At 40.6% G+C, this 24439-nt stretch overlaps 1 protein-coding gene across 1 annotated transcript in view; it reads right to left on the bottom strand.

Annotated features, from left to right (window-relative positions):
- CWH43 (cell wall biogenesis 43 C-terminal homolog) overlaps positions 1-23697 on the bottom strand; it is a 49352-nt gene extending 25655 nt beyond the window's left edge. Inside the window, exons 1-8 of the mRNA XM_005897625.3 lie at positions 23529-23697; positions 19785-19905; positions 19273-19427; positions 16217-16418; positions 14419-14507; positions 6829-7086; positions 3818-3943; positions 1830-1909 (exon numbers count right to left, since the gene is read on the bottom strand). Of these exons, the coding sequence (XP_005897687.2) occupies positions 1830-1909; positions 3818-3943; positions 6829-7086; positions 14419-14507; positions 16217-16418; positions 19273-19427; positions 19785-19905; positions 23529-23682 (1185 nt within the window). The 5' untranslated portion in view covers positions 23683-23697. The remainder of the gene's footprint in view (positions 1-1829; positions 1910-3817; positions 3944-6828; positions 7087-14418; positions 14508-16216; positions 16419-19272; positions 19428-19784; positions 19906-23528) is intronic.
- Between the last annotated feature and the right edge of the window lie 742 nt (positions 23698-24439).

Raw genomic sequence — 24439 nt, 5'->3', positions numbered from 1 at the left:
GAGTCTGACGCAACTGAATTGACTTAGCACACATACACACACACAACACATATACATATATATCATATCATATCATATCTCTTTGTGCGAATGCTTGAAATATTCAGGTGGCTTCCACTGCAAAAAAAACTAACATCAGAATTCCTTCCTGTGCTCCATAGGCCCTATGATGTGATCTCACTTGTGTCCCCATCCTCATCTCCTGCCATGCTTCCCTTTGCTCGCCAAGATTCAGCCACACTGCCCACTCTGATGCCCTTCAAACACTTCAAGTCTGTTTCCTTTCCATTCTTTACTTGTGTTCCTTCTACCTGAATCCATTACTCCTAGCTCTCTTATCTCAACTCAAACGTCACGTCCTCAGAGCAGCCTTCTCTAACCACCCAGACCAGTTACTCTCTACTCCATCATCTTACATGCTTCAGAGCCACCTGATCTAAAGTGATAGTCTTTATTTACTCCTTCCTCTGAAGACCGTCTCTCTCCCTAATTAGAATGTAAACTCCATGAGTTTACATTACCATGACGGCAGGAATCTTGTCCAACTAGTTTACCTCATATCCCCGATAGCAGGCACACAAGAGACATTCAATAAGCATTTATCAAATAACTTCATGTTATTTGATATGAATTAATCATGAATTAATCAATGAATGAACTAATAAAAAAAAAGGTATTAAATCTAAATGAAATGATTCCTTTTTAAAAGAACCCTTTGCTGACATGGGGGATCTTCTTCTAATTGACATCTTGTTACAATAATAAAATTAACAATTGAAGGGCAAAAGAAAGAGACCATGTAATGAACTATTTACTTTTTAAGGAATAGTTACTGAGTTCTGAGTATGTACCAAGTACTCTGTGAGATGCTGGACTTACAAAGCTAAATAAAAGAGCATGTGCTTCATCCACACTATAGCTTTTTAATTAATGGGAAAATTTGCCTGATAACTCAGATTGCTAAAATTCAAAGTTAACCCTCAAATGCTGTTTCTGCCAAACTATAATTCTAACTGCATTATGAAACATATCAAACTTTTAATCAGAGCAGATGGAAAGCATCACATTGCAATGACTTACTCTTGCTTCTGCCCATCTGCCTATAAGAGTAAAGGACAATAAAACATCAAACTATAGACAAGAGAGGAAAGGAAGAGACAGAAAACTTCCATGACCCATCAATACCGAGCATAATCCACAAAATCTAGAATTAGCTTTAAGATTTTTCTCAAAGAATCATATATGTTGCCTTCAGAAATATGTACCAAACACTACAAAGAAGCCCACTATAAAATAGTTTTTTATTCATAGTTTGGATATGTTAAGTCATTGAATGACAACAATAACTTTATATAACAAATCATGATGAGTTTAAGTCTAATATATGGGTCTATCCTGTCCCAGGAACCTAACTTCATAAATTAGTTCCACTATGTTATCAGCCTGTGATCTAACGGTTTGCTGTTGCTGTTTTTGTTGTTGATTAGTCTGCTCAGTTGTGTCCAACTCTTTGTGACTCCATGGATTATAACCACCAGGCTCCTCTGTCCATGGGATTATCCAGGCAAGAATACTGGAGTGCATTGTCATTTCCTTCTCCAGAGGATCTTCCCAACCCAGGAATCGAATACTTGTCTCCTGCATTGCAGGAGGATTCTTTACCACTCAGCCAATGGGGAAGCCCAACCTAAAGGTTAAGAATGTGGAATCCAGAGTCCTGACGTCCTCAGACCCAGGCCTAGGGTTCAATCATAATAGTGAAGTGTACAAATGCATGCATATACATAGGCATCATTTAAAATTCTATATCAAAATTTTTAATTACTTACCCCTTTGCCCAATTTCTTCTCATAGGTTTTATGCCGTAGTCCTAATCCCAACAATCCCACACCAACAAGCAGCCACAAAACTGAACAAAAAACAGAAAATAATTGTTTTGAAGAAATTGAGACATTACTTTGCCAACAAAGGTCCGTCTAGTCAAGGCTATGGTTTTTCCAGTGGTCACGTATGGATGTGAGAGTTGGACTGTGAAGAAAGCTGAGCACTGAAGAATTGATGCTTTTGAACTGTGGTGTTGAAGAAGACTCTTGAGAGTCCCTTGGACTGCAAGAAAATCCAACCAGTCCATTCTGAAGGAGATCAGTCCTGGGTGTTCTTTGGACGGAATGATGCTGAAGCTGAAAGTCCAGTACTTTGGCCACCTCATGAGAAGAGTTGACTCGTTGGAAAAGACTCTGATGCTGGGAGGGATTAGGGGCAGGAGGAGAAGGGGATGAGGATGAGATGGCTGGATGGCATCACCGACTCGATGGATGTGAGTTTGAGTGAACTCCGGGAGTTGGTGATGGACAGGGAGGCCTGGCGTGCTGCGATTCATGGGGTCACAAAGAGTCGGACATGACTAAGTGACTAACTGAACTGAACTGAAGCGTATTTTTAATAGTTTTAATGAAATTATTGAATTTATTAGCCATGGATTTTATGTAAAGGGGAAATGTCTATTTCGTGGGTTAATTTTCATGTTTGACATGCATATATAACCCATACTTTAACCTCAGACATCAAAGAAGCTTTGCTAAAAACATTCCAAGAACCATGAAAATAAAATAAATAAATAAAATAAAATCATAAATATATACAAGAAAACAATTCTCCATGAGCAGGAACCATTGCAAAAACACCCTGCAGAATCAAGCCCAAGATATTTCTTATATTAAAATTTTTAGAATCCAAGACTGAATGCCAAAGAATTGATGCTTTCAAACTAATGGTGCTAGAGAAGACTTTTAAAAGTCCCTTGGAGTGCAAGGAGATCAAACCAGTCAATTCTAAAAGAAATCAACCCTGAATATTCACTGGAAGGACAGATGCTGAAACTGAAGCTCCAATGAAGCTGATACGAAAAACTGATTCATTGGGAAAAAAAAAACCCTGATGCTGGGAAAAGTTGAGAGCAGGAGGAGAAGGGGGTGACACAGATAAGATGGTTGGATAGTATCACCGACTCAATGGACACGAGTTTGAGCCAACTCTGGGAGACAGTGAAGGACAGGGAAGCCTGGAGCACTGCAGTCCATGGGATCACAAAGTCAAACATGACTTAGCGACTAAACGGCAACAATAATGCAGTATATTGGGGCTTCTCTGGTGGCAATAAAGAATCCACCTGCAACGCAGAAGACACAAGAAACGCAGGGGACTCCAGTTCAATCCCTGGGCCGGGAAGATACCTGAAGGAGGGTATGGCCACCCATTCCAGTATTCTTGCCTGGGAAATCCTGTGGACAGAGGAACCTAGCAGGTTACAGTCCATGGGGTCTCAAAGAGACATGACTGAGTATGGATGGGTGTGTGCTAAGACAGTATCTGCAAATGTTATACATTCCATAAACATTTTTATTTAATCTAGTATATTCTGAGATGAGTCAGACTGAATAGTAAACTAATTTGATATTTGTTTCTTCTCATCAGTATTCCAAATACTAACATATTTAATTTCCAAAAAAAGGAGAACAAGAAACAAAATAAATAGTCTCTATTTCAACAAATATTCTGGAAATCCTAGTTAAATCTACGTTAGAAGTGAAACAAAACTAACACAGAGTATTTATGGTTGAAATGATTCAATAATCAGAGATCTCTTTTAAAGTATTTCATTAAAAAAAAAGGTATGAACAACATGGGCAAAATGTTAATAATTGTTGGAACTGGGTTAAAGGGTACCTGCGGGTTCATTATATTTTTTAAGCTCACATGTTTGAAAATTTATATTTATAATAAAATGCTTTTAAAAATAAAACAAAACTATACTCACAAAGTTTCACGTATTTTTCACTCTCTCTGAAAAGGACTTTAGGACTGTTTTTTGTTTGAAAATGAAAATCAACTCTTTTCTTCTGACCCAATAACATATTCAGCCCAATAATTACCATCACAGTCCCTGTCAAAAAAGAAAGATGAATATATTACATTTTGATCTAAAACTATTTCCAGTAGCAAATTCCAGAAGCCTAAATTCCATTTAAATGGATATATCCTGAAAATTCAGTTACTGAGTTATCTCAGTACCTAAGCAATTACTCCAATATTACTTTTAATTATTAGGATAATCAAAAGAAATCAGGAAGGGTTCTAGAAATTAAGCTGTACATTAAAAGACCCCAATCTTTCTTGGTAAGGGGCTTCTTACAATTTCCTGAGTATTTCCTAGGAAATACCAATATTAGGTTGGTCGTAGTGTTGGTCACTGACTATTGATTGTCCAGGGAAGGGTGGGACAAAAAGAAAGTCATCTTCTGGACTGCCTCAGGGACTTGGTCTTCTCCACCAAAGGGACCATATGCACCGAGTTGAGGAGCACAAGAAGAGGATACTTAATATGAAGAGTATTAAGAATAAGAGGTTCTTAATATGGCAGCATTCATGGCCTGGATTGTGTGTCCAAGCAGAGGATGCGCGCTGGAGCTCACACTGGGCCAAGAAAGACGAGCTCAACGGGGATGCATTTCTATGTAGCTTACACATGAAGTCTGCATACTTGTAACATTGTATATAATGAGAATTAGAAACAGAGGTGTAAGTGAACAATATATAAATTGGGGAATGTCTGGTAAAAGATGCTTAGGTGGAAGGCTAAAAAAAAGTCACGTGCAATTAGTAGGAAACAGCAGGAGAAACCTAGACAATACATTTATAACTAATTTCTGATCTAATAGATTCTTTACAATGGTTATTCAAAGCTACTCTGAACTTTACCGATGTTCCTCAGTTTCTGCGGCCTTATCAACATAATGTCACTATTACTAAAAAGAATTCTTAGTTATTTGAAGCTGTAATAAAGCACGATTTCTGCAATTCCATAAGTAGTGAGAAGGAACTCAAAACGCCTGTCGCTCATAACATTCTAAGAAACAAACGTATGTTTAGAACGGCTCTTACTTTTGTTCCATTGCTCCACATGGCAGACCCCCAAGCAAGCTGGAGTAAGAAAAAAAGCAGGGCATTGGACAGGAAGATAGAGCAGGACAGAGTACACACACCTGAAAGAAATCAGAAGAAACACAAGTTCGCAAAGCCAAGACTATCGCAGAGGAAATGCAGCAGTGTATGTCTCTGCCTGGGTTGCAGCTTTGATATCTACCAGAAATAGCAAATCCTCAAAAGTTGCTTTAAAATATACCTCATCCAAACCGGCCTGTCCTGGCAGATGTCTAGCTCACAGAGAAGAAAGTTTATGTGCAAATGCACAGAGTGGTTGGATATATTCCACGGGCACAAGGAGGACTGACAGATGAGCACAAGTAGAAGCCCAGACTCCTGTGTAGCATCCGCCCCGCCATAACTCCCTAAGTATTTGTCTAATGTGAGGTGTGGTGTTTCCCCCACAACACAGAAGCTCCAGGTGGGCAGGATTCTGTCTCTTAAGTCTCCGGTACCTAGCACTAGGCCTGGACCACAGTAGGTGCGTGATAATTTTTTAATGAATAAATGAACAAGTAGAAAAATGTGTGAACAAAGAACTGAGTGTTAGTTGCTCAGTCATGTCCAACTCTTTGTTGAACAGCCCATGGACTGTAGCCCACCAGGCTCCTCTGTCCATGGAATTCTCCAGGCAAGAATACTAGAGTTGGTTGCCATTTCCTTTTCCAGGGTTTATCTTCCTGACCCAGGGATCGAACCCAGGTCTCTGGCATTGAGGGAAGATTCTTTACCATCTAAGCCACCAGTGAATCCCTTATTAAAATATGTTTTATCTCCTCAATTTTTCAAAGATTTTATCTTGGAGGCATTGGACATGTTTTACTTAAAACTAAAATGACAGGCAACATTTGATCTGTGTCTGCTTGGTACATATCAGTAATTTCATTACAGCCAGAAGACAGTTTCTGAAATGTTAAACTGAGCTAAGCCTATGAAATTTTAATTTTGGTATGTAAGGTCATAATAATTGAAATGGAAGATATATACTCTATGATTTTATCATTTACATTTTACTTATCATTTATCATTTACACTAAGATTCACATATGCAAAATCTATTTTACTGGTAAAAAGAGGGTAAATAAAAACCATATAAAATTCAGGAGAACCAAAAAAACATACTTCCTATATACATATTTACAAGCCTACCATCAAAATAGCATGTGAGCACCATGTGCATATTGTTTTCCTTACATATCATATAATACAGTGTTTCATGGACCTCTTTTACACCTTATTATGGTTTAAACTTGGTTTTTTCACAGCTATTTATTTCCAATGGCTTCCCAAGTGGCTCAGTGGTAAAGAAGTCATCTGCCAAGCAAGAGACTTGGGCTCAATTGCTGGGCCCGGACGATCCCCTGGAGAAGGAAATGGCAATTCACGTCAGTACTCTTGCCTAGAGAATCCCATGGGCGGAGGAGTACAGTCCATGGGGTTGCAAAGGAGTGAGACATGACTCAGCAACTACACAACAACAAATTTACTTCCAGGGCCTTTGCAGTAATAAATATTACTGAATGTCATCGATGAACTAAGAAATTTTTTCTTTTTTTAACTTTCATTTTTTAAAAGTCCCAACCAGGGATTGAATCTGCACCCCCTGAAGTGGAAGTAGGGAGTCTTAACCACTGGACTGCTTGGATGGTCCCAAGAAATTTCTTTTTAAATAGTAATTTAGATATTCCTCTAGTTTTTTTTTTTTTAACCAAAAGAGTCTGTTTCAATAAGAAAGGCAAAATCATCCTATTTATTCTAATCAGTCGTGTAAAGTGCATATCCCAGTCAGTCCTGAAAGGAATGTTTGAGTAGTGACTTGAATCCAGACCTTTCAAATGTACTCACCCAAAAGCACATCAGATCTTTCTCGAGCATACACACCTCCTGGGACAAATTTAAAAGCCGTGCACCAGGCACAGAAAAATACTTCTAGAATATAAAATATCATGGCAGTGGTCATGGCTTTTCCAGGGCTTGAGCCTGAGCTAATAAGGTGTCCAAGCACTTGAGGCCACACGGATGCTGTGAAGAGGGCAAGCACACAGCCAGACACAGCGGCTGCCCACGTGGGCAGGTAAAGGAGTCCTGCTGCCGAGGTCGCTCCTGTTTGTGAGACAGAGAAAGAAACCCAATCAGACAGGAAAGCAGTAATAGCCTCTTCCATTTTCTTAAAAAAAAAAAAAAAGAAAAGAATAATAAGCTTATAGGATGACCACTTTATAGTTATTTAGAGCCAGAAGGGACCTCAGAGGGCATGCTGGTTCAATTTCTAGACTGATGAGAAACTAAGGTCTTGGCAAGGTTAATATGCTTTGCTTAAGGTCACGCAGCTAGTTACTTGCACAGCTGGAGGTGGAATGTAGGTCCAGAAAATCTCAGTCCAGTGCTAGGTCTTTGAGAAGAGCAGTAGAAGAGAAGAAGGCATTTTTAGGTTGTGTTAAGGTTCGTATAGCAAAAACTGAAAAAAACATGAAATCATCTGAAATACCAAGAATATGTTAATTTAATTTAACCAGCCAGATCTAGGACATTAGAAAACAGTTAAAGTCAGGGTAGTTTCTGAAACATTTTTGTTAAGAAATTTTCTAAAGCAGGTTCCATCCATTTAAATGCTGCCTGTCAACCCACAATACATAAACTGACTTTCTCAATCTCACAGTCCTAAAAGAAGCTGTGACTGAGATTGCATTCCTGGACTCACTGCTTTATAGTTCTGCAGGCAGTTCATTCATGCACACATCAGCCTCTGAGGTGCTGGGGGGCTGTGGATCTGCCTGGTCCGTTGGAGGCACTTAGTAAATGTTTGCTAATTCATTGAGCCAGATCTGAAGGAATATGACCTTTCTCCATATTCCTATGAAATCGGCTTTGAGATGGCAGCACAGCACTCCATTTTGGAGCCATCAATATAACGCCTTTGCACAGAATATGACATTTTCTAGACACAGGACATTTCCGTCAACATTACATATAATAGAGACCCACCCTTTAAGAACGTATACAGCAGCCTCTGACTGCTTGGGGCAAGAATTCCAGGAAGAGGATCCAGCCCGCTTCTTAGCACCCCACGGCTCTCGTCCAGCAGTAAGCCCCACCCACACCATCACAGGACGGTTGCCATGTGACTGTCCTTCCCCACTTCAAAAAGAACACTCAGATGAATGTGAGAACCAGGCTGCAGGGCCCGCCACAACCCACAGATTTTAATTCCATAGTTAGGCCTTAAATTTTTTAACATGATTATCTTAATAACAACTTTTTTAATTTGAAATAAACAAATATAAAGCCTATTCACTGCAGAAATTTAAGAATGCAGAACTGTAAAGAAGCAATTAAGGATCACCTAGGACTGAGATAAGACGATCCCAGCTAATACGCCTATATATTTCCCCTATGTCATTTTCTGCATATATACAGAAGTATTTTTACATAAAAAAATGAAATCAAGCCACATATTAAGGATTATAATCTGCTTTTTGTGGGACATTATATCAGGAACTTTTTTTCATATCAATATTTTTCTTCTAAAACATGTTTATATATATATATATACTCTTCCACTGGATAAATATACAACAAAAAATAAACAATCATTTTCCTACTGATGGCCATTTAGAAAGCTTTCAACACTGTGAGGAACATCTTTCTTTGTCAATTAATCTCTCACTACATCTCTGATTATTTCCTTAAAATAATTCTTAAAAAGATTCTTAGAAGTACAACTACAGCATCAGCAGGCAAAAGGATTTTAAAGCGTCAGTACTTGTCGTGCTTTCCTGAGAGGTTATAGCAGTTCCCACTTCCTCCAGAAATGCTGCCAAAAGCATTTCTTTCTAAAAAGTTTTACCAAATTAATGATGAAATTTATAGCATATTTTGATTTTCATTTATTTGATTATTAGTGAAGTGAAGTCGCTCAGTCGCGTCTGACTCTTTGCGACCCCGTGGACTGTAGCCCACCAGGCTCCTCCATCCATGGGATTCTCCAGGCAAGAATACTGGAGTGGGTTGCCATTTCCTTCTCCAGGGGTCTTCCAGACCCAGGGATCGAACCCAGGTCTCCCGCATTGCAGGCAGATGGTTTTAACCTCTGAGCCACCAGGGAAGCCCTATTTGATTATTAGGGAGGGGGAATTTTTCTGTTTAACAATTTAAGTGAAAGTGAAAGTCACTCAGTAGTGTCCAACTCTTTGCAACTCCATGGACCATTTAGTCCATGGAATTCTCCAGGCCAGAATACTGGAATGGGTAGCCTTTCGCTTCTCCAGGGGATCTTCCCAACCCAGGGATCGAACCCAGATCTCCCACATTGCAGGCAGATTCTTTACCAGCTGAGCGACCAGGGAAGCTCCAAGTTTACCAGCTTACAATGACTGTTTCTCAAAAAAATGGGTCCTAATTAGATATTTTAATCTATGACATTGTTGCATCTGTCTTACTACAAAGAAGGGAAAGAAAACCTTTCTTCAAATTACCCTTGACAGTGATCACTTTCATTTTAAATTTCATTTCTATTTTTAAACAGGCTACATATTTTTCAATCCACTAAAATTGTATTTTTAAGGTTATAAATTCAAAACCCAAAAATCTGAAAGGTGAAAAAGAGTCCCTCTTGTCCCCTATGAGTTCCCCTTAGTGAAGGCGACCAATGTTAGCATTTTCTTTGCCATCCTCCTGGAGACAGTCTGTGCACAGGAAGAAAAAGGCATATGTTTGCATTTTCCTCCCTTTTTGTACACCACTGGGAGCATATGATACACTGTCACTTTGCCTGTTTCTCTTAACCATGTAGCTTAACTGTGTTTTGTTTGAGGCTGAGGCCTCCCAAATAAGAAGTGGAGAAAACCACTAGACCATTCAGGTATGACCTGAATCAAATCCCTTATGACTATACAGTGGAAGTGAGAAATAGATTTAAGGGAATAGATCTGATAGACAGAGTGCCTGATGAACTATGGATAGAGATTCGTGACATTGTACAGGAGACCGAAATCAAGACCATCCCCAAGAAAAAGAAATGCAAAAAAGCAAAATGGCTGTCTGAGGAGGCCTTACAAATAGCTGTGAAAAGACAGGAAGTGAAAAGCAAAAGAGAAAAGGAAAGATATACCCATTTGAATGCAGAGTTCCGAAGAATAGCAAGGAGAGATAAGGAAGCCTTCCTCAGAATCAATGCAAAGAAATAGAGGAAAACAATAGAATGGGAAAGACTAGAGATCTCTGCAAGAAAATTAGAGATATCAGGGAACATTTCATGCGAAGATGGGCTCAATGAAGGACAGAAATGGTATGGACCTAACAGAAGCAGAAGATATTAAGAAGAGGTGGCAAGAATACACAGAAGAACTGTACAAAAAAGATCTTCACAACCCAGATAATCACGATGGTGTGATCACTCACCTAGAGCCAGATCCTGAAGTGTGAAGTCAAGTGAGCCTTAGGAAGCATCACTACGAACAAAGCTAGTGGAGGTGATGGAATTCCAGTTGAGCTATTTCAAATCCTGAAAGATGACGCTGTGAAAGTGCTGCACTCAATATGCCAGCAAATTTGGAAAACTCAGCAGTGGTGACAGGACTGGAAAAGGTCAGTTTTCATTCCAATCCAAAAGAAAGGCAATGCCAAAGAATGCTCAAACTACCGCACAACTGCACTCATCTCACATGCTAGTAAAGTAATGTTCAAAATTCTCCAAGCCAGGCTTCAGCAATACGTGAACCATGAACTTCCAGATGTTCAAGCTGGCTTTAGAAAAGGCAGAGGAACCAAAGATCAAATTGCCAACATCTGCTGGATCATGGAAAAAGCAAGAGAGTTCCAGAAAAACATCTATTTCTGCTTTATTGACTATGCCAAAGCCTTTGACTGTGTGGATCACAATAAACTGTGGAAAATTCTGAAAGAGATGGGAATACCAGACCATCTGACCTGCCTCTTGAGAAACCTACATGCAGGTCAGGAAGCAACAGTTAGAACTGGACATGGAACAACAGACCGGTTCCAAATAGGAAAAGAAGTACGTCAAGGCTGTATATTGTAACCCTGATTATTTAACTTCTATGCAGAGTACATCATGAGAAACGCTGGGCTGGAGGAAGCACAAGCTGGAATCAAGATTGCCGGGAGAAATATCAATAACTTCAGATATGCAGATGACACCACCCTTATGGCAGAAAGTGAAGAAGAACTAAACAGCTTCTTGATGAAAGTGAAAGATAAGAGTGAAAAAGTTGGCTTAAAGCTCAACATTCAGAAAACGAAGATCATGGCATCTGGTCCCATCACTTCATGGCAGATAGATGGGGAAACAGTGGAAAGAGTGTCAGACTTTATTTTTCTGGGCTCAAAAATCACTGCAGATGGTGACTGCAGCCATGAAATTAAAAGACGCTTACTCCTTGGAAGGAAAGTTATGACCAACCTAGATAGCATATTAAAAAGCAGAGACATTACTTTGCCAACAGAGGTCCGTCTAGTCAAGACTATGGTTTTTCCAGTGGTCATGTATGGATGTGAGAGTTGGACTATAAAGAAAGCTGTGCGCCGAAGAATTGATGCTTTTGAACTGTGTGGTATTAGAGAAGACTCTTGAGAGTTCCTTGGACTGCAAGGAGATCCAATCAGTCCATCCTAAAGGAGATCAGTTCTGGGTGTTCATTGGAAGGACTGATGTTGAAGCTGAAACTCCAATACTTTGGCCACCTCATGCAAAGAGCTGACTCACTGGAAAAGACCCTGATGCTGGGAAAGATTGAGGGCAGGAGGAGAAGGGGACGACAGAGGATGAGATGGCTGGATGGCATCATCAACTCGATGGACATGGGTTTGGGTGGACTCCGGGAGTTGGTGATGGACATGGAGGCCTGGCTTTCTGCGGTTCATGGCATCGCAAACAGTCAGACACGACTGAGTGACTGAACTGAAGACAACAAGCAGAATTCATAGTAATTGAATATTTCAATGATATTTATAATAACCAACATGTTCATTTTCAATTGACCAAGTTCCTCATACAATAAAATTATAAGCATTCTGTATAGTACCCTGGGATCCTATCAATGCATTTAGGACATTGATGTCTTTTTAAATAGAACTTTGACTTTACTAATTTAATTGGCATCAAGATCTAAAGTTCCTGTCTCTTCACATTTGGGAAATTCTATTGGTCACTGTCATAATGAAATTCATACTCGGATCCAGTTGGAACTTAAACTGTACAATGAAAATATATGGTTTCTTTTTCTTCACTCTACTTTGAGATGTTTTCCAGAGATGAATCATGGTGAAAAGTGGGCATTATCTCCAGATAATTAAGTGTGAGCTCCAACTTAATTCAGGTGAGCAGGCAGAGGGCGATAGAGTTCACAAATTACAGCCCTGCTTTCCTCTCTACTGCAAATAGCCATTAGAAGCCTTAAATCGTCTTGCCCCTAGGGACTTTTATTTAATACTTCAGAGAGATAGACAAGATTAGGTTTAATGCTCCAGGCTATGCTTACTTATCTGGGGAAATAAATATAAGCATAAAACTATAAGTTCAAGGCTTTCTGTTCTTTATGTTTCTGTGGACCTCAGCTTTCCTAGGTTTAAAATGAAGCTGCTACTTACATGCCCAATTAACATTTTGCTCCTATGCCATGAGAAAAGGCATGATATAAATGCTGAACAACTTTCAGTGCATTTCATGTTCTTTTTCCTAATTGCATACAGATTAAGAAGCTATATATGCTCACTGCACACTCAGCACTGACAAGGTTCTCTGGCCATTTTTGTGCACAATCACAGGAGGCTAACATTATATTCATACCAAGCGTTCACTTAAGGAATGTCTACCTGAAAATACACAAACAAGTAAAAACAGCTCAACATGACTGCAACTGTGTATTCACACAGCTTCAGGAGGATGAGGGCCTGGTTAACCTCAGGAATTGAGCAGCCTACTGGCTGACACACACCTCCACACAAGGGTGATGGCACTGAGGGTGTACAGAATCGTATCAGGAGATGGTGAAGGACAGGAAGCCTGGACTGCTGCAGTCCATGGGGTCGCAAAGAGCTGGACGTGACTTAACAGCTGAACCACCACCAGCACCACCACTTATGAGGTTATTAAACCTTATCTTCCATTATCATTACATGTTATCTCACAAACCCATACCCAGCATCTAGTACAAAACTCTGAATCACCTGCTTAATTAAAACGTATAAGGACCTCTCTGTTCACATAAACCAAACAGCATCTGCACTGTCACAGAGTGGGTATTTTTTTTTTTTAACTTAACACTAAAATTGACTCTAACCATTCCCACCTTTTAAGGGGAAGGGAAAAGAGTGACATAATTCAGTCGCAGTAACAAAACAGTCACAGTCATTAAAATAAGTAGATCGGGGACTTCCCTGGCCATCCAGTGGTTAAGACTTCACCTTCCCCTGCACAGGGTGAGGGTTCAATCCCTGGGTGGGGAGCTAAGATCCCACGTGCCTTGGGGCCAAAAAAGCAAAACATAAAACAGAAGCAACATTGTAACAAATTCAATAAAGATTTTTTAAATGGTCCACACCAAAAAACCTTTAAAAAAAAATATGTAGATCATTCTGGAAATATGATAGTCTTCACCAACAGTCTATAACCCTAAAGGATGTGACTGGGCAGAAAGGGTACAGGCTTTTGAATAAACAAACGTGGACCCTCCCAAGACTGAATAGAGGAGTGAGGGGTGAAACTGGTTACCCACACAAGAGAAAGGGAAATTGAACTTCCGTGTGAAGTCCCAAAGGGGGGCATTCCTGAAAACCAGAGAAGCAAGACAGGGGAAGTGGTTCGGCCACATGGCATGTCCAACCCTCCATCTCCTCAGACCATCAATAAAACTGCTACAGACATCTGTACCCAGATAAGTTATCTAGGAGACCGGGGAGAGGATGTCAGCATCATCAGGCGGATAAGACAGCTAAGGAGGAGAGGGGAAACGAGGAGAAGGAAGCAAGAACCTGGAGCCAGTAACTCCCAGTAACCGTGGTGACATCTGAGTTCTAGGGGCTGCAGCTGGTGAGACTGTCCCACCCTCAATGGCACAGGCTTGTATGGTCATCTCCTTCCACCCCAGGGGCACATGCTGCTGCTGCTGCTAAGTCGCTTCAGTCATGTCTGACTCTGTGCGACCACATAGACGGCAGTCCACCAGGCTCCTCTGTCCATGGGATTCTCCAGGCAAGAACACTGGAGTGGGTTGCCATTTCCTCCTCCAATGCATGAAAGTGAAAAGTCAAAGTGAAGTCGCTCAGTCGTGCCCGACTCTTAGTGACCCCATGGACTGCAGCCCACCAGGCTCCTCTGTCCATGGGATTTTCCAGGCAAGAGTACTAGAGTGGAGTGCCATTGCATACTTGTGAGTAAATTGGATAACCAAGCATTTCTACAGAGAAACTACACACCTGTAATCCACCAGATTAAACTGGAACCCGGAAACCATGAACAAGATGAGAGCATCAATCCACTCGCCAAGCCCAGCAGAACTACACCTCTGTTAAAAAAAAAAAAAAAGACATGTTATAGGATATCTGACGCTGTTACTATTCCATTGCCCCAGATATAAAATGGAAATGTATCTTCTACCTCTAGGCACATCCAAGAGACAATGTGAGTGTGAAACAACCAATGAGACCACGAAAGTCCACTGGGAAACAATTTCATATACGTTCAGAACACTGACATAAGAGCACCTCTAACTTGTCATAAATGACATCTGCAGTCTTTCATGGTCAATGTAAACAAAGTAACTGAGCTTTCTCAGACTATTATAGTTCATATTGGCTATGGGACATTTTAAATGACTCTGCCAGAGTCAAAAAGAAAAAGTCACTGGGAATTGCTATTTAGTGTACCTCTTTTCATTTTTTTCTCAACCTCAGTCCTGCTTTTATCAATAGTCTCTGCCTTCCTAGGATTGAGGTGAGTTTGGTAAATAATTATAAATTGTGTGTCTTTGAAAATAACCACCAACTATTTCATTCTTTAACTACTTTGGCAAAAACTTGTAGGAGATGGGGAGGAAAAAAAGAACTAAACAGGACTTCCCTGGTGATCCAGTGGCTAAGACTCCACATTCCCAATGCAGGGAGCCCAGTGTCAATCCTTGGTCAGGGAACTAGATTTCACATGCTGGAACTAAGAGTTTGCATGTCACAACTAAGAGTCTGCATGCTGCAACTAAAGATGCTGGATGCTGCAACAAAGACCCAGTGCAACCAAATACATTTTAATAATAAATAAATAAAAATAATATTTTAAAAAAAGAATTTAGACTTTAGTGGGAAATTACAACATGGCACTCAATGAAGTAGCTATAATATAAATGAACTAAAAAACACAGAGTGCTTACTAGATAGCAGGAACTGTTTGAAGATTTTTACATATACTAGCTCAGCTAATTTTCACAGGTCTGTAAAGTAAATGAAAAAGTGAAGGTGTTAGTTGCTCAGTTGTGTCCGATTCTTGCAACCCCATGGACTCTAGAACACCAGGCTCTTCTACCCACGGAATTCTCCAGGCAAGAACACTGGAGTGGGTTGCCATTCCCTTCTCCAGGGGATCATCCTAACCGAGGGATCGAAACCAGGTCTTGCTTCATTGCAGGTAGATTCTTTACTGTCTGAGCCACCAGGGAAGCCCAAAGTAAATGCTATAATTATCCCCATTTCACAGAGGAGGACACTGGGGAAAAGAGCACTTGAGTAACCTGCTGGATATTAGAAACAGCCGCCCACGTAGGACAAAGAATCTGAAACAGGCCCTCCGGCTCTGGAGTGAGGCTCTCGGCCGCTCTCCTGCCTGCTCCCACCCCCTAAGGTGAAGGATGGTCCTGGGTGTTCAGAAGACAGCAAAGGCCTGAGAGGACCCGGTTGATCACTGTCTATCTCCAAGTCAATGACAAACATTGATGAGGACCTACTGTGTGCCAGGCTCTGTCCCAGGGGCTTGGAATGCGTCTGCAAACAAAAAGCCCTTCCCTTCCCGTGCTCACAGTCCAGAGGGGCCACTCACCTGGCCACACACAGTCCTCAATCGTCCCTGTCACCTCCCAGCATTCCTCAGTACGGGGGCAAACAGCCCTCAAGCGCTTTCATCTCCAGAGTACACAGTAAAGTCATGCTTGTCTAGCTGCTCACACAGAAGAGCAAGGTTTTCAACCATACCAGTCAATGTCTGGATTGCTTCCAAACCCAAACTCACCCAAATGGGTTCGGATCTGGCCCTGGATGGGGGTGTCCACTCACTGCCCATCTGGAGACAAGAGACACCTCTCCAAAAATCCAGTGGGTGAGGAACATGAGGCTGCCAAAGGCAGCGCCTGCCAACAACCAGTTCAGACCAGAAGCCACTGCCTTGGCTGCCTCACCATTCTTCTTCCATTGAGGTTTATAGCAGGCACCATCTAGAATAAAAAACAGAAAAGGGTCAGTTACACAGAAATTTACCCTCTACATTAGCCTACTTTAAACAAGTAGGAAATGGGACCTGGCTTCAGGGAGCTTACTTTAGAGGGGAAGGTAAGACCCCATAACAAGTAGAACATGCTGGGAGGCAGGCAGTGGGAGGCTAGATCAGGATTTCAGGAGAATAAATCATTTTGAAATCTGACAACTGAAAATGCAGAAAGGTATGTACTTCATGTGAAACAGACAGTTATGAGCTAAACTATATGTATGAAAAGTGAAAGGTGAATTCAGGGAACAAATGCAGTCCCCCTGGAATGGAACATTCCCAGTATACCAGGCTGCTTCTCCCAAAAAAGAACAAGGTCCTCATCTAACCCTCTGAGCCCCCAGAGTGTTAACAGCGCGTCGACTGAGCAGTTACTGTGGCCAGCCCCTCACATGAACTCGTTCAATCTTCACGGCAACTTTATGAGGTTACTAACTCTATTACTAACCCCATTTCACAGGTTGAAAAACTGAAAGGCCCAGAGAAAACAGATCCAAGATCACACGGCTGGTAGAGAGAGCCTAGCCAGTACCTGTGTGCTTTACCCTACTATACTTCCTAGGACTGTTTTAACAGTGAGGTCTCAGTTTGTTGCATTAGTGACTTCACATACAGAAATGTACCAACTGCAGAAAATGCTGGCAAGAGAAAGCCTTTATAGGAACAGAGAGCCTGCTGGGCAGATGCTTCGCAACACTGGGAAGCCTGCTTCGGGACAAAAAGAAACCTGAGAGTCTGCCTGTGGGAATGAAAGCATGATTTCATAGGCAGGAAGAAAGCCATTCTGCCCAGAAAGGAGTGAGGGGGAGGACAAGCAGAGCTGAAAGCTATGGGGGTGAGGGAGAAGGTGGTGAAGACAGATGGTGACCAAGGGCCTGAAGGCCAAGGAGACAGTCTTTGGAAAAGAGAGCAGCTTAAGCTGAATTTCCCGAGTAACAACACTGCTACATACTATGGTGTGTGACTCTCACCCCAAGGCACAGCAAATCTTCAATAAAACTACCCCAAAAAACGCTGCTAGGGATGATGAGATATCCTGGGAAAGCTGGAAAGGAGTTGAACTTTGTAAATGGGGCACAGGGCAAAAACAGGAAGGGACTAACAACTGGGTCACAAAAATTTAAAACAGAAGCGAGAAAGAAGCAAACTCCAGAAATGTAAGTCCAGAAATTACTTATATTTCTGGAGTTACAGAAACGTAAAGTCCAGAAATGTAAGGGATACCCTGAATCCAGATCCTTATCAGGCTGTCCCTGTGAAGTTTGCTGCCTGAGTTTCTACCTCACATGTGAGCATTTTATAAAATACAAAACATATATTAGGGCGCTAGAACCGAGTTCTAAATGTTCTAATCAATATCAATGTCTCTTGATCAGTTTACATGTATGATGTTCCCCTGTTCTCACCACAGCCATTTCATACCAAAATTCGAGGAGTTAAACAAACTCTTTGTTCATGGTGAGCCAAACTCTCTAAACTTTCTGTGAGATTTCTCCTTGTATTTACAGAAGTATAGTGACTCATTGAGAGTTACACACAAAGCCAAGAGCAAGTTAAGTAGAATCTAGCAACATTTCTTCCTTTTCTTCAGAAGTCTGGAGTTCGCCAGTAATGCAAACATCCAAATTCGCTTGTAAGCTCCGGACAGGTGATTCAAAAGGTGGTATGAATATCCATGGAGCTAGTGGTAAAGAACCTGCCTGCGAATGCAGGAAATAGAAGAGACAGGGGTTCGATCCCTGGGTCAGTTAGATCCCCTGGAGGACAGCACAGCAACCCATTCTAGTATTCTGGAGAATCCCACAGACAGAGGAGCCTGGTGGGCTACAGTCGATAAGGTTGCACAGAGTCAGACTTGATTGAAGCGACTTAGCCCACAAGCACGTGAAAGTTTAGGATTTCCTTTCTTTTTACATTTCAGATTTGGAGTTTAAATACCTTCAGACTTAAGGGTAGGGTGGGGTGGGTGGGGGGAGGGGAGCAAAAGCAAAACACAAACCAAGAGAAAAAAAAGAACAAATTCATGCAGTTCTCACAGTGTTGGAGGAGTCCAAACCTCTTGGACTGCAAGGAGATCAAACCAGTCGATCCTAAAGGAAATCAGTCCTGAGAATTCACAGGAAGGGCTGATGCTGAAGCTCCAATACTTCGCCACCTGATGCGAAAACTCATTGGAAAAGACCCTGATACTGGGAAAGATTAAAGGCAAGAGGAGAAGGGGACAACAGAGGATGAGATGGTTGGATGGCATCACTGATTCGTTAGACATGAGCTTGAGCAAGCTCCGGGAGGTGGTGATGGACAGGGAAGCCTGGAGTGCTGCAGTCCATGGGGTTGCAAAGAGTTGGACACAACTGAGTGACTGAACTGAACTGATGCAGTTCTCAAAGCCCTTGCTAACAAATAACTTTTCAGAGTGTTACAGATGGGCTGGGGTCAGTGTGGGGGCAGAGGGCTGACGGATCTCGTCCTGGAAAGCCCTGTTCAGAGGGAAAGAGGAGAAGACAGAGCTGAAAGCCAGCAGGGAACATGAGGCCTGGGTCTACTTTCCCACTCCACAATGAGACAAGCCAGAGACGAACGGTTACTGTCACCTTCTGTGCTGCCAAGGAAAAGGTGCCTTCTGCTCAGATAATAGTTCACTTCTGAGGCCAGCTACTCTTGCAGAGGGAGAAAAAGCAGACATGGAGACAGAGTGCGGAAAGACTCGTTTTATCTTTCCAAGATGTGTGACATTCAGATAAGAAAGGTAAATAAACTGTGCAAGAGAGAAAAATCCCTAAATAAACTGGGCCTATGCTTACCTGTGTAAATGCGATCAAGTGTGGCAATAGTACTTAATGTCAGTATCACTCTGTTGGACATCTGATAAGTCCAGACTGGGTTTAGTGACGTGTACCAAATGCGAAGAACAAGAAGAAGGATCTGTCCTAAAATGAACCCCCAGATTCTGAAGTACCTGTAAGCACAGAAATATTTTTAACAACTTTTTTGTGAGTGGTTTCAATGTACTCCTTCCATTGTGAATTTCACAGTGTCACAGAGGAGTATATGAGGTGGTCTTGTTGGTAATCTACACAACTTAGCCTTTATATAGCCCGTTACCTAGGCAACTCATTATAATTTCTCCATTCTCACAACATTATTGAGAGTAATGGCAAATACTCACATCCTGGTTTTGTGAAAAGGAAAAAAAATGAGACTTCGACAAGGCCTTCCTGAAAGCTAAATACTGTATCTTGGAATGCCCGGTCCCAACTTCCCTTTGGTAACTGACCACACTTGTTTGCCTATAGGCACAAGATGCAAACTATACCTTTGCAAGCCATTTCCTGTCCACCACGTCACAGCATGCACCACCAGTGAGGAAGACAGACCAAGTGCAAGGACCGTGAGCCGAAGTTTGGCATTTGGAGCCTGGAAGGAGGCGATGCTACCTACAAACAAATTTTAAGGAGAGCTAAACATTTCTGGCAAGCATGCCCTACTAGTTAATGATCTGCCTTTGATAACTGTTGTGTCTAATACCATGTTTACCCTCAGGAAGACAGAGTTAATGTATAATTACGTGTATGTATAAATCTTTTTGAACATTTTTATTGCAGTATTATTCATACCATAAAATTCACTGTGTTAAGACGTATGACTCAGTGGTTCTTAATATGTTTACAAAGTTGCACAACTATACCTGAAATGAACACTGTATTGTAAACCAACTAAACTTAAATAAAAAACTTTTTTAAAAAAAGTTCATCTATGTTGTAGCACATGTCAGTGCTTCAATCCTTTTTATGGCTAAATAATATTCTATTGCATGGATATACTGCTTTTTGTTTATTCATTCATCCCATTGATGGGCATTTGGATTGTTTCCACTTTTGGGGTATTATGAATAATATTGCTATGAACATTTATGTACCAGGTCTTATGTGAATGTTTCCATTTTTCTTGGGTCTAACTCCAAGGGGTGGAGTTGTTGGATCATATGACAACTATGTTTAACATTCTGAGGAACTGCCAAACTGTTTTTCAAACCAACTGCACCATTTTACATTCCCATCAGTAATGTGTAAGGATTTCAGTTTCTTCATATTCTTGTCAACACTTAATACTGTCTATCTTTTTAATCAGGGCTATTTTAGTGAGTCGAAATAATTAAGATCAAAACTAATCTAAATTAATTGTATTGGGCTGGTCAAAAAGTTCATTTGGATTTTTCATTAAAGAAAACCCAAATTAACTTTTTGACCAATGCAACAGTATGAACTAGTTTAACGGTTTAATAGTTAATTATGTACTGATTAACCTAAAATATCTGAAGGAACAGCAGTGAGACAGCATGTAACACTCAGATCAGCTTTGTAGTTGTGTAAGAATCCCTTCGGACCTCTGTGAAAAACAACGTTGTTTCATCTTAAGAAGTATCTGAAGTCCGAAAAAAAAAGTACCTGAAAAGGGAGTTTTAAGGCAAAGCATGACTTACTTCAGCCTCTCTTTAGCATCATCAAACTCAATGGACACGCGGAAGAGCATCTGACAAACTGGTTTCTTCATCCTGAAGTCACTTTCCTAACCCACATCGGAGTCACTTTCCTACCCACTCCGCTTCCTCAAATACAATTCTACCCTTTACTCAAGTAATGGGTTTTCAGGGAGAAAGGAGATGAAAAGGGAACAACAAGAAGTATCTCAAACACCATACTCTCCAGTTATTTCCTATTACATTACAGCCTCCAGAAGTTGCTGGGCCAGAACTAGACTAAAAACAAAAAACTGTCCCAGAAACTGTATGGTGAGTGGCTCTGTAGGTAAAGCTGCCACAGGCAGCACTGAGCAAAGGCAACAAAAGAGTGCACTGACGAGATCCGCCCCATAAAGCCAACCAAGGAGTGTAATGAGGCCATAGTTATAAAGAATTCTGTAAGCCAAGGATAGTTGAACTCAGTTACTATATATACTCTGGAAGTAGGAAGTTTCATCTTTATTATTTCTGGAGCTGAAAATTTCATGATCATTTGATATTTCTTTTCATTCCTACGGACATCATCTTTTAAAAGGATGCATTTTCCAGTGGTCTTTCCCACTGCTGTTTAGGGCTTCAGATCTTTGTGGGTAACCACAGAGCTGGCTACACTCAATAACCATGTTCTGCCTTCTTCAGGGACTGATGCACAGAAAAACGGAAGGTGAATTTCCTAGTGATTTCAGTCACTGTTCCTAGACCAGAAGAAATACACACAGCATGGTTGGTTCATGAACAAATGCAAACTCAGAGAAACCAATTGTGTTACAGCAAAAGGGCAAGACAGGCAGTACTTCTCAGCTACAGATTCAACCAGACTGGAGTCTGGTATTTTTGTTTTTTAAACTTTTTCTCCATGACCTCACATTCTTACTTTTTTTTACCACTAGTACTTTTCCAAGGTCTCTCAATATTTATTAATATAATAACCTCAAGTCTTTGTGATAGTAAGTGTATATTTTTTAATTACTGGGTTTTGCCAATGTAACATATTGAAATCCAGAATTCAAACACTATGAAAGGTATACAGTGCAAAGTTTCATTTTCATGTCTGTCTCAATATCAAATTTTTCACCTTAGAAGCAACAAAAATATCAGTGTGTTTTAAAATACTTTTGGACCTATTTAATGCGTGTTCAATTAATTACTATATATATTTCATCTAGCCTATTTTACACAAATGTTAGCATTCTGAACATACTGTTTACTGCTTCTTTTTTTCTCACTTACTACTGAAGAACATTCCATTTCCTTACATAAATGTTCTCATTCTTTAGTATAGCTGCATAGTATTCTATAGTACTCCCAGTTTCATAACCAAAATTTATTTAACCTAACCTATCCCATATGGATGATATTTAGATTATTTCTGACACTGTTATTATAAATATTGCTACAGTGATTAAATAACCTTTTATTTTTATCATTTGACACATACGTAAGCTTATCTATAGGATATATACCCAGAAGTGGAATTGCTGAGTGAAAAATACAGAGTTGTAATTTTGATAAACACTGTTAAATTATCCTTTGCAGAAGCTGTTCAAATTTACATTCCCACCAGCAATGCATGAGTGCCTGTTTTCTCATGCTTACAATAGTGTTATCTAAGTTTGTTCTTTATCAATCTGATATGAGAAACTATCTATAAATATATATATATGATTTGTATTCTACACCTTTTAGTATCTTTTAAAGAATGAATTATATTTCCTTTCCAGTAAACTGATCATATCCTTTGCTTTCTCTTCTATTGAGTTATTGGTCCTTTTATTGAAAGTGAAAGTTGCTCAGTCGTGTCCAACTCTTTGCAACCCCATAGATTATACAGTCCATGGAATTCTCCAGGCCAGAATACTGGAGTGGGTAGCCTTTCCCTTCCCCAGGGGAATCTTCCCAACCCAGGGATCAAACCCAGAGCTCCCCCATTCCAGGTGGATTCTTTACCAGCTGAGCCACAAGGGAAGCCCACGAATACTGGAGTGGGTAGCCTATCCCTTCTCCAGTGGATCTTCCCGAGATCATATCCTTTGCCTTCTCTTCTATTGAGTTATTGGTCCTTTTATTACTGATCTGTAAAAACTCCATATATTAGTGAAATTAGCCCTTTGACTAGAAGAGTTGCAATATTTTTTATTTTATTGATTACTTTTGCTTACTACAATGTTCATCATGCATAATTTCCATATTTTTATGCATTATCATTTAAAAACTTTTTAATGACTTCTGAGTTTTGTATCACAGTTGGAAAAAAGAACGAAAACATATTTAATAATTTCACATCTTCAAGTTATCTTTCCCCTCTTCAGTTCAGGGGTCCTTAAAATTTTCCAATCTGACAGAAAAGTTAAAAATGTAAATATGCTGACTCTTGGTCTAGACTTACAATTCTACTAAAACTCTTCAAGGCAGTAGTAAGACAAAGAGACATCTTTTATTTTTTACTTAATCATTTAGCATTCAAAGAACAGTCTATATATTTTCCCTGGATTTTTAACTAAAAAAAAAGAAACTTAAGGAATCACTTTTATATCTTACCAACAGTAATTATCCGCAGCAAGGCTAGCATCCATTTCTTATTAACCAGATTCCAGACAGGAGTAATTGTGAGGAATAATGGAGAAAGAAATGCTATGGCAAAACCTTCCAACCCAGTGAGTCCCAGTGTTTGCAGGGGAAAGTAATAGATCATTGGGCTCAGGTCATGGCAGAGAGACCAAGAAACATATCCTAGGAGGGAAAAAGGGAAAAAAAAACAAACAGTTTTTAAGAGAGAGAGAAAGTGTAACTTTGTCACTGTTTCAGAGGACAGCCCTTTCCTCCGCTACAACTGGACTACTTTCCTGGTGACTCAACCTGCCAATGCAGGGAACACATGCAGGGTTCAGTCCCTGGGTTGGGAAGATCACCTGCAGAACAGAATGGCTACCCACTCCAGTATTCTTACCTGGAGAATCCCATGGAGAGAGGAGCCTGGCAGGTTACAGTCCATGGGGTTGCAAAGAGCCAAACACAACTTAACAGCTAAACAACAACAACAACTACTACCACAACTGCTCTGGCTGGCTGCCCTCCTTCATGACTCTGGCCTTAACTGGGTTCCAATAAGAGAATTCCATCCCCTTCTCAGGTCAAGGATGAGAATGGCTTCCAGCTGTTTTTAGTCCCTCAATATCCCCTGTTTGTCCCTTTAACCTCATTCATCAGTTTAGTTCAGTTCAGTCATTCAGTCGTGTCCAACTCTTTGAGACCCCAAGAACCACAGCACACCAGGCCTTCCTGTCCATCACCAGCTCCCAGAGTTCACCCAAACCCATGTCCATTGAGTTTGTGATTCCATCCAACCATCTCGTCCTCTGTTGTCCCTTTCTCCTCCTGCCCTCAATCTTTCCCAGCATCAGGGTCTTTTCCACTGAGTCAACTCTTTGCATTATGTGGCCAAAGGATTG

This window comes from Bos mutus, chromosome 6 (genome assembly GCF_027580195.1).
Source record: "Bos mutus isolate GX-2022 chromosome 6, NWIPB_WYAK_1.1, whole genome shotgun sequence".
Lineage (NCBI taxonomy): Eukaryota > Metazoa > Chordata > Mammalia > Artiodactyla > Bovidae > Bos > Bos mutus.
The sequence above is the reverse complement of the archived record's forward strand: the minus strand, read 5'-3'. Positions and strand labels throughout refer to the sequence as shown.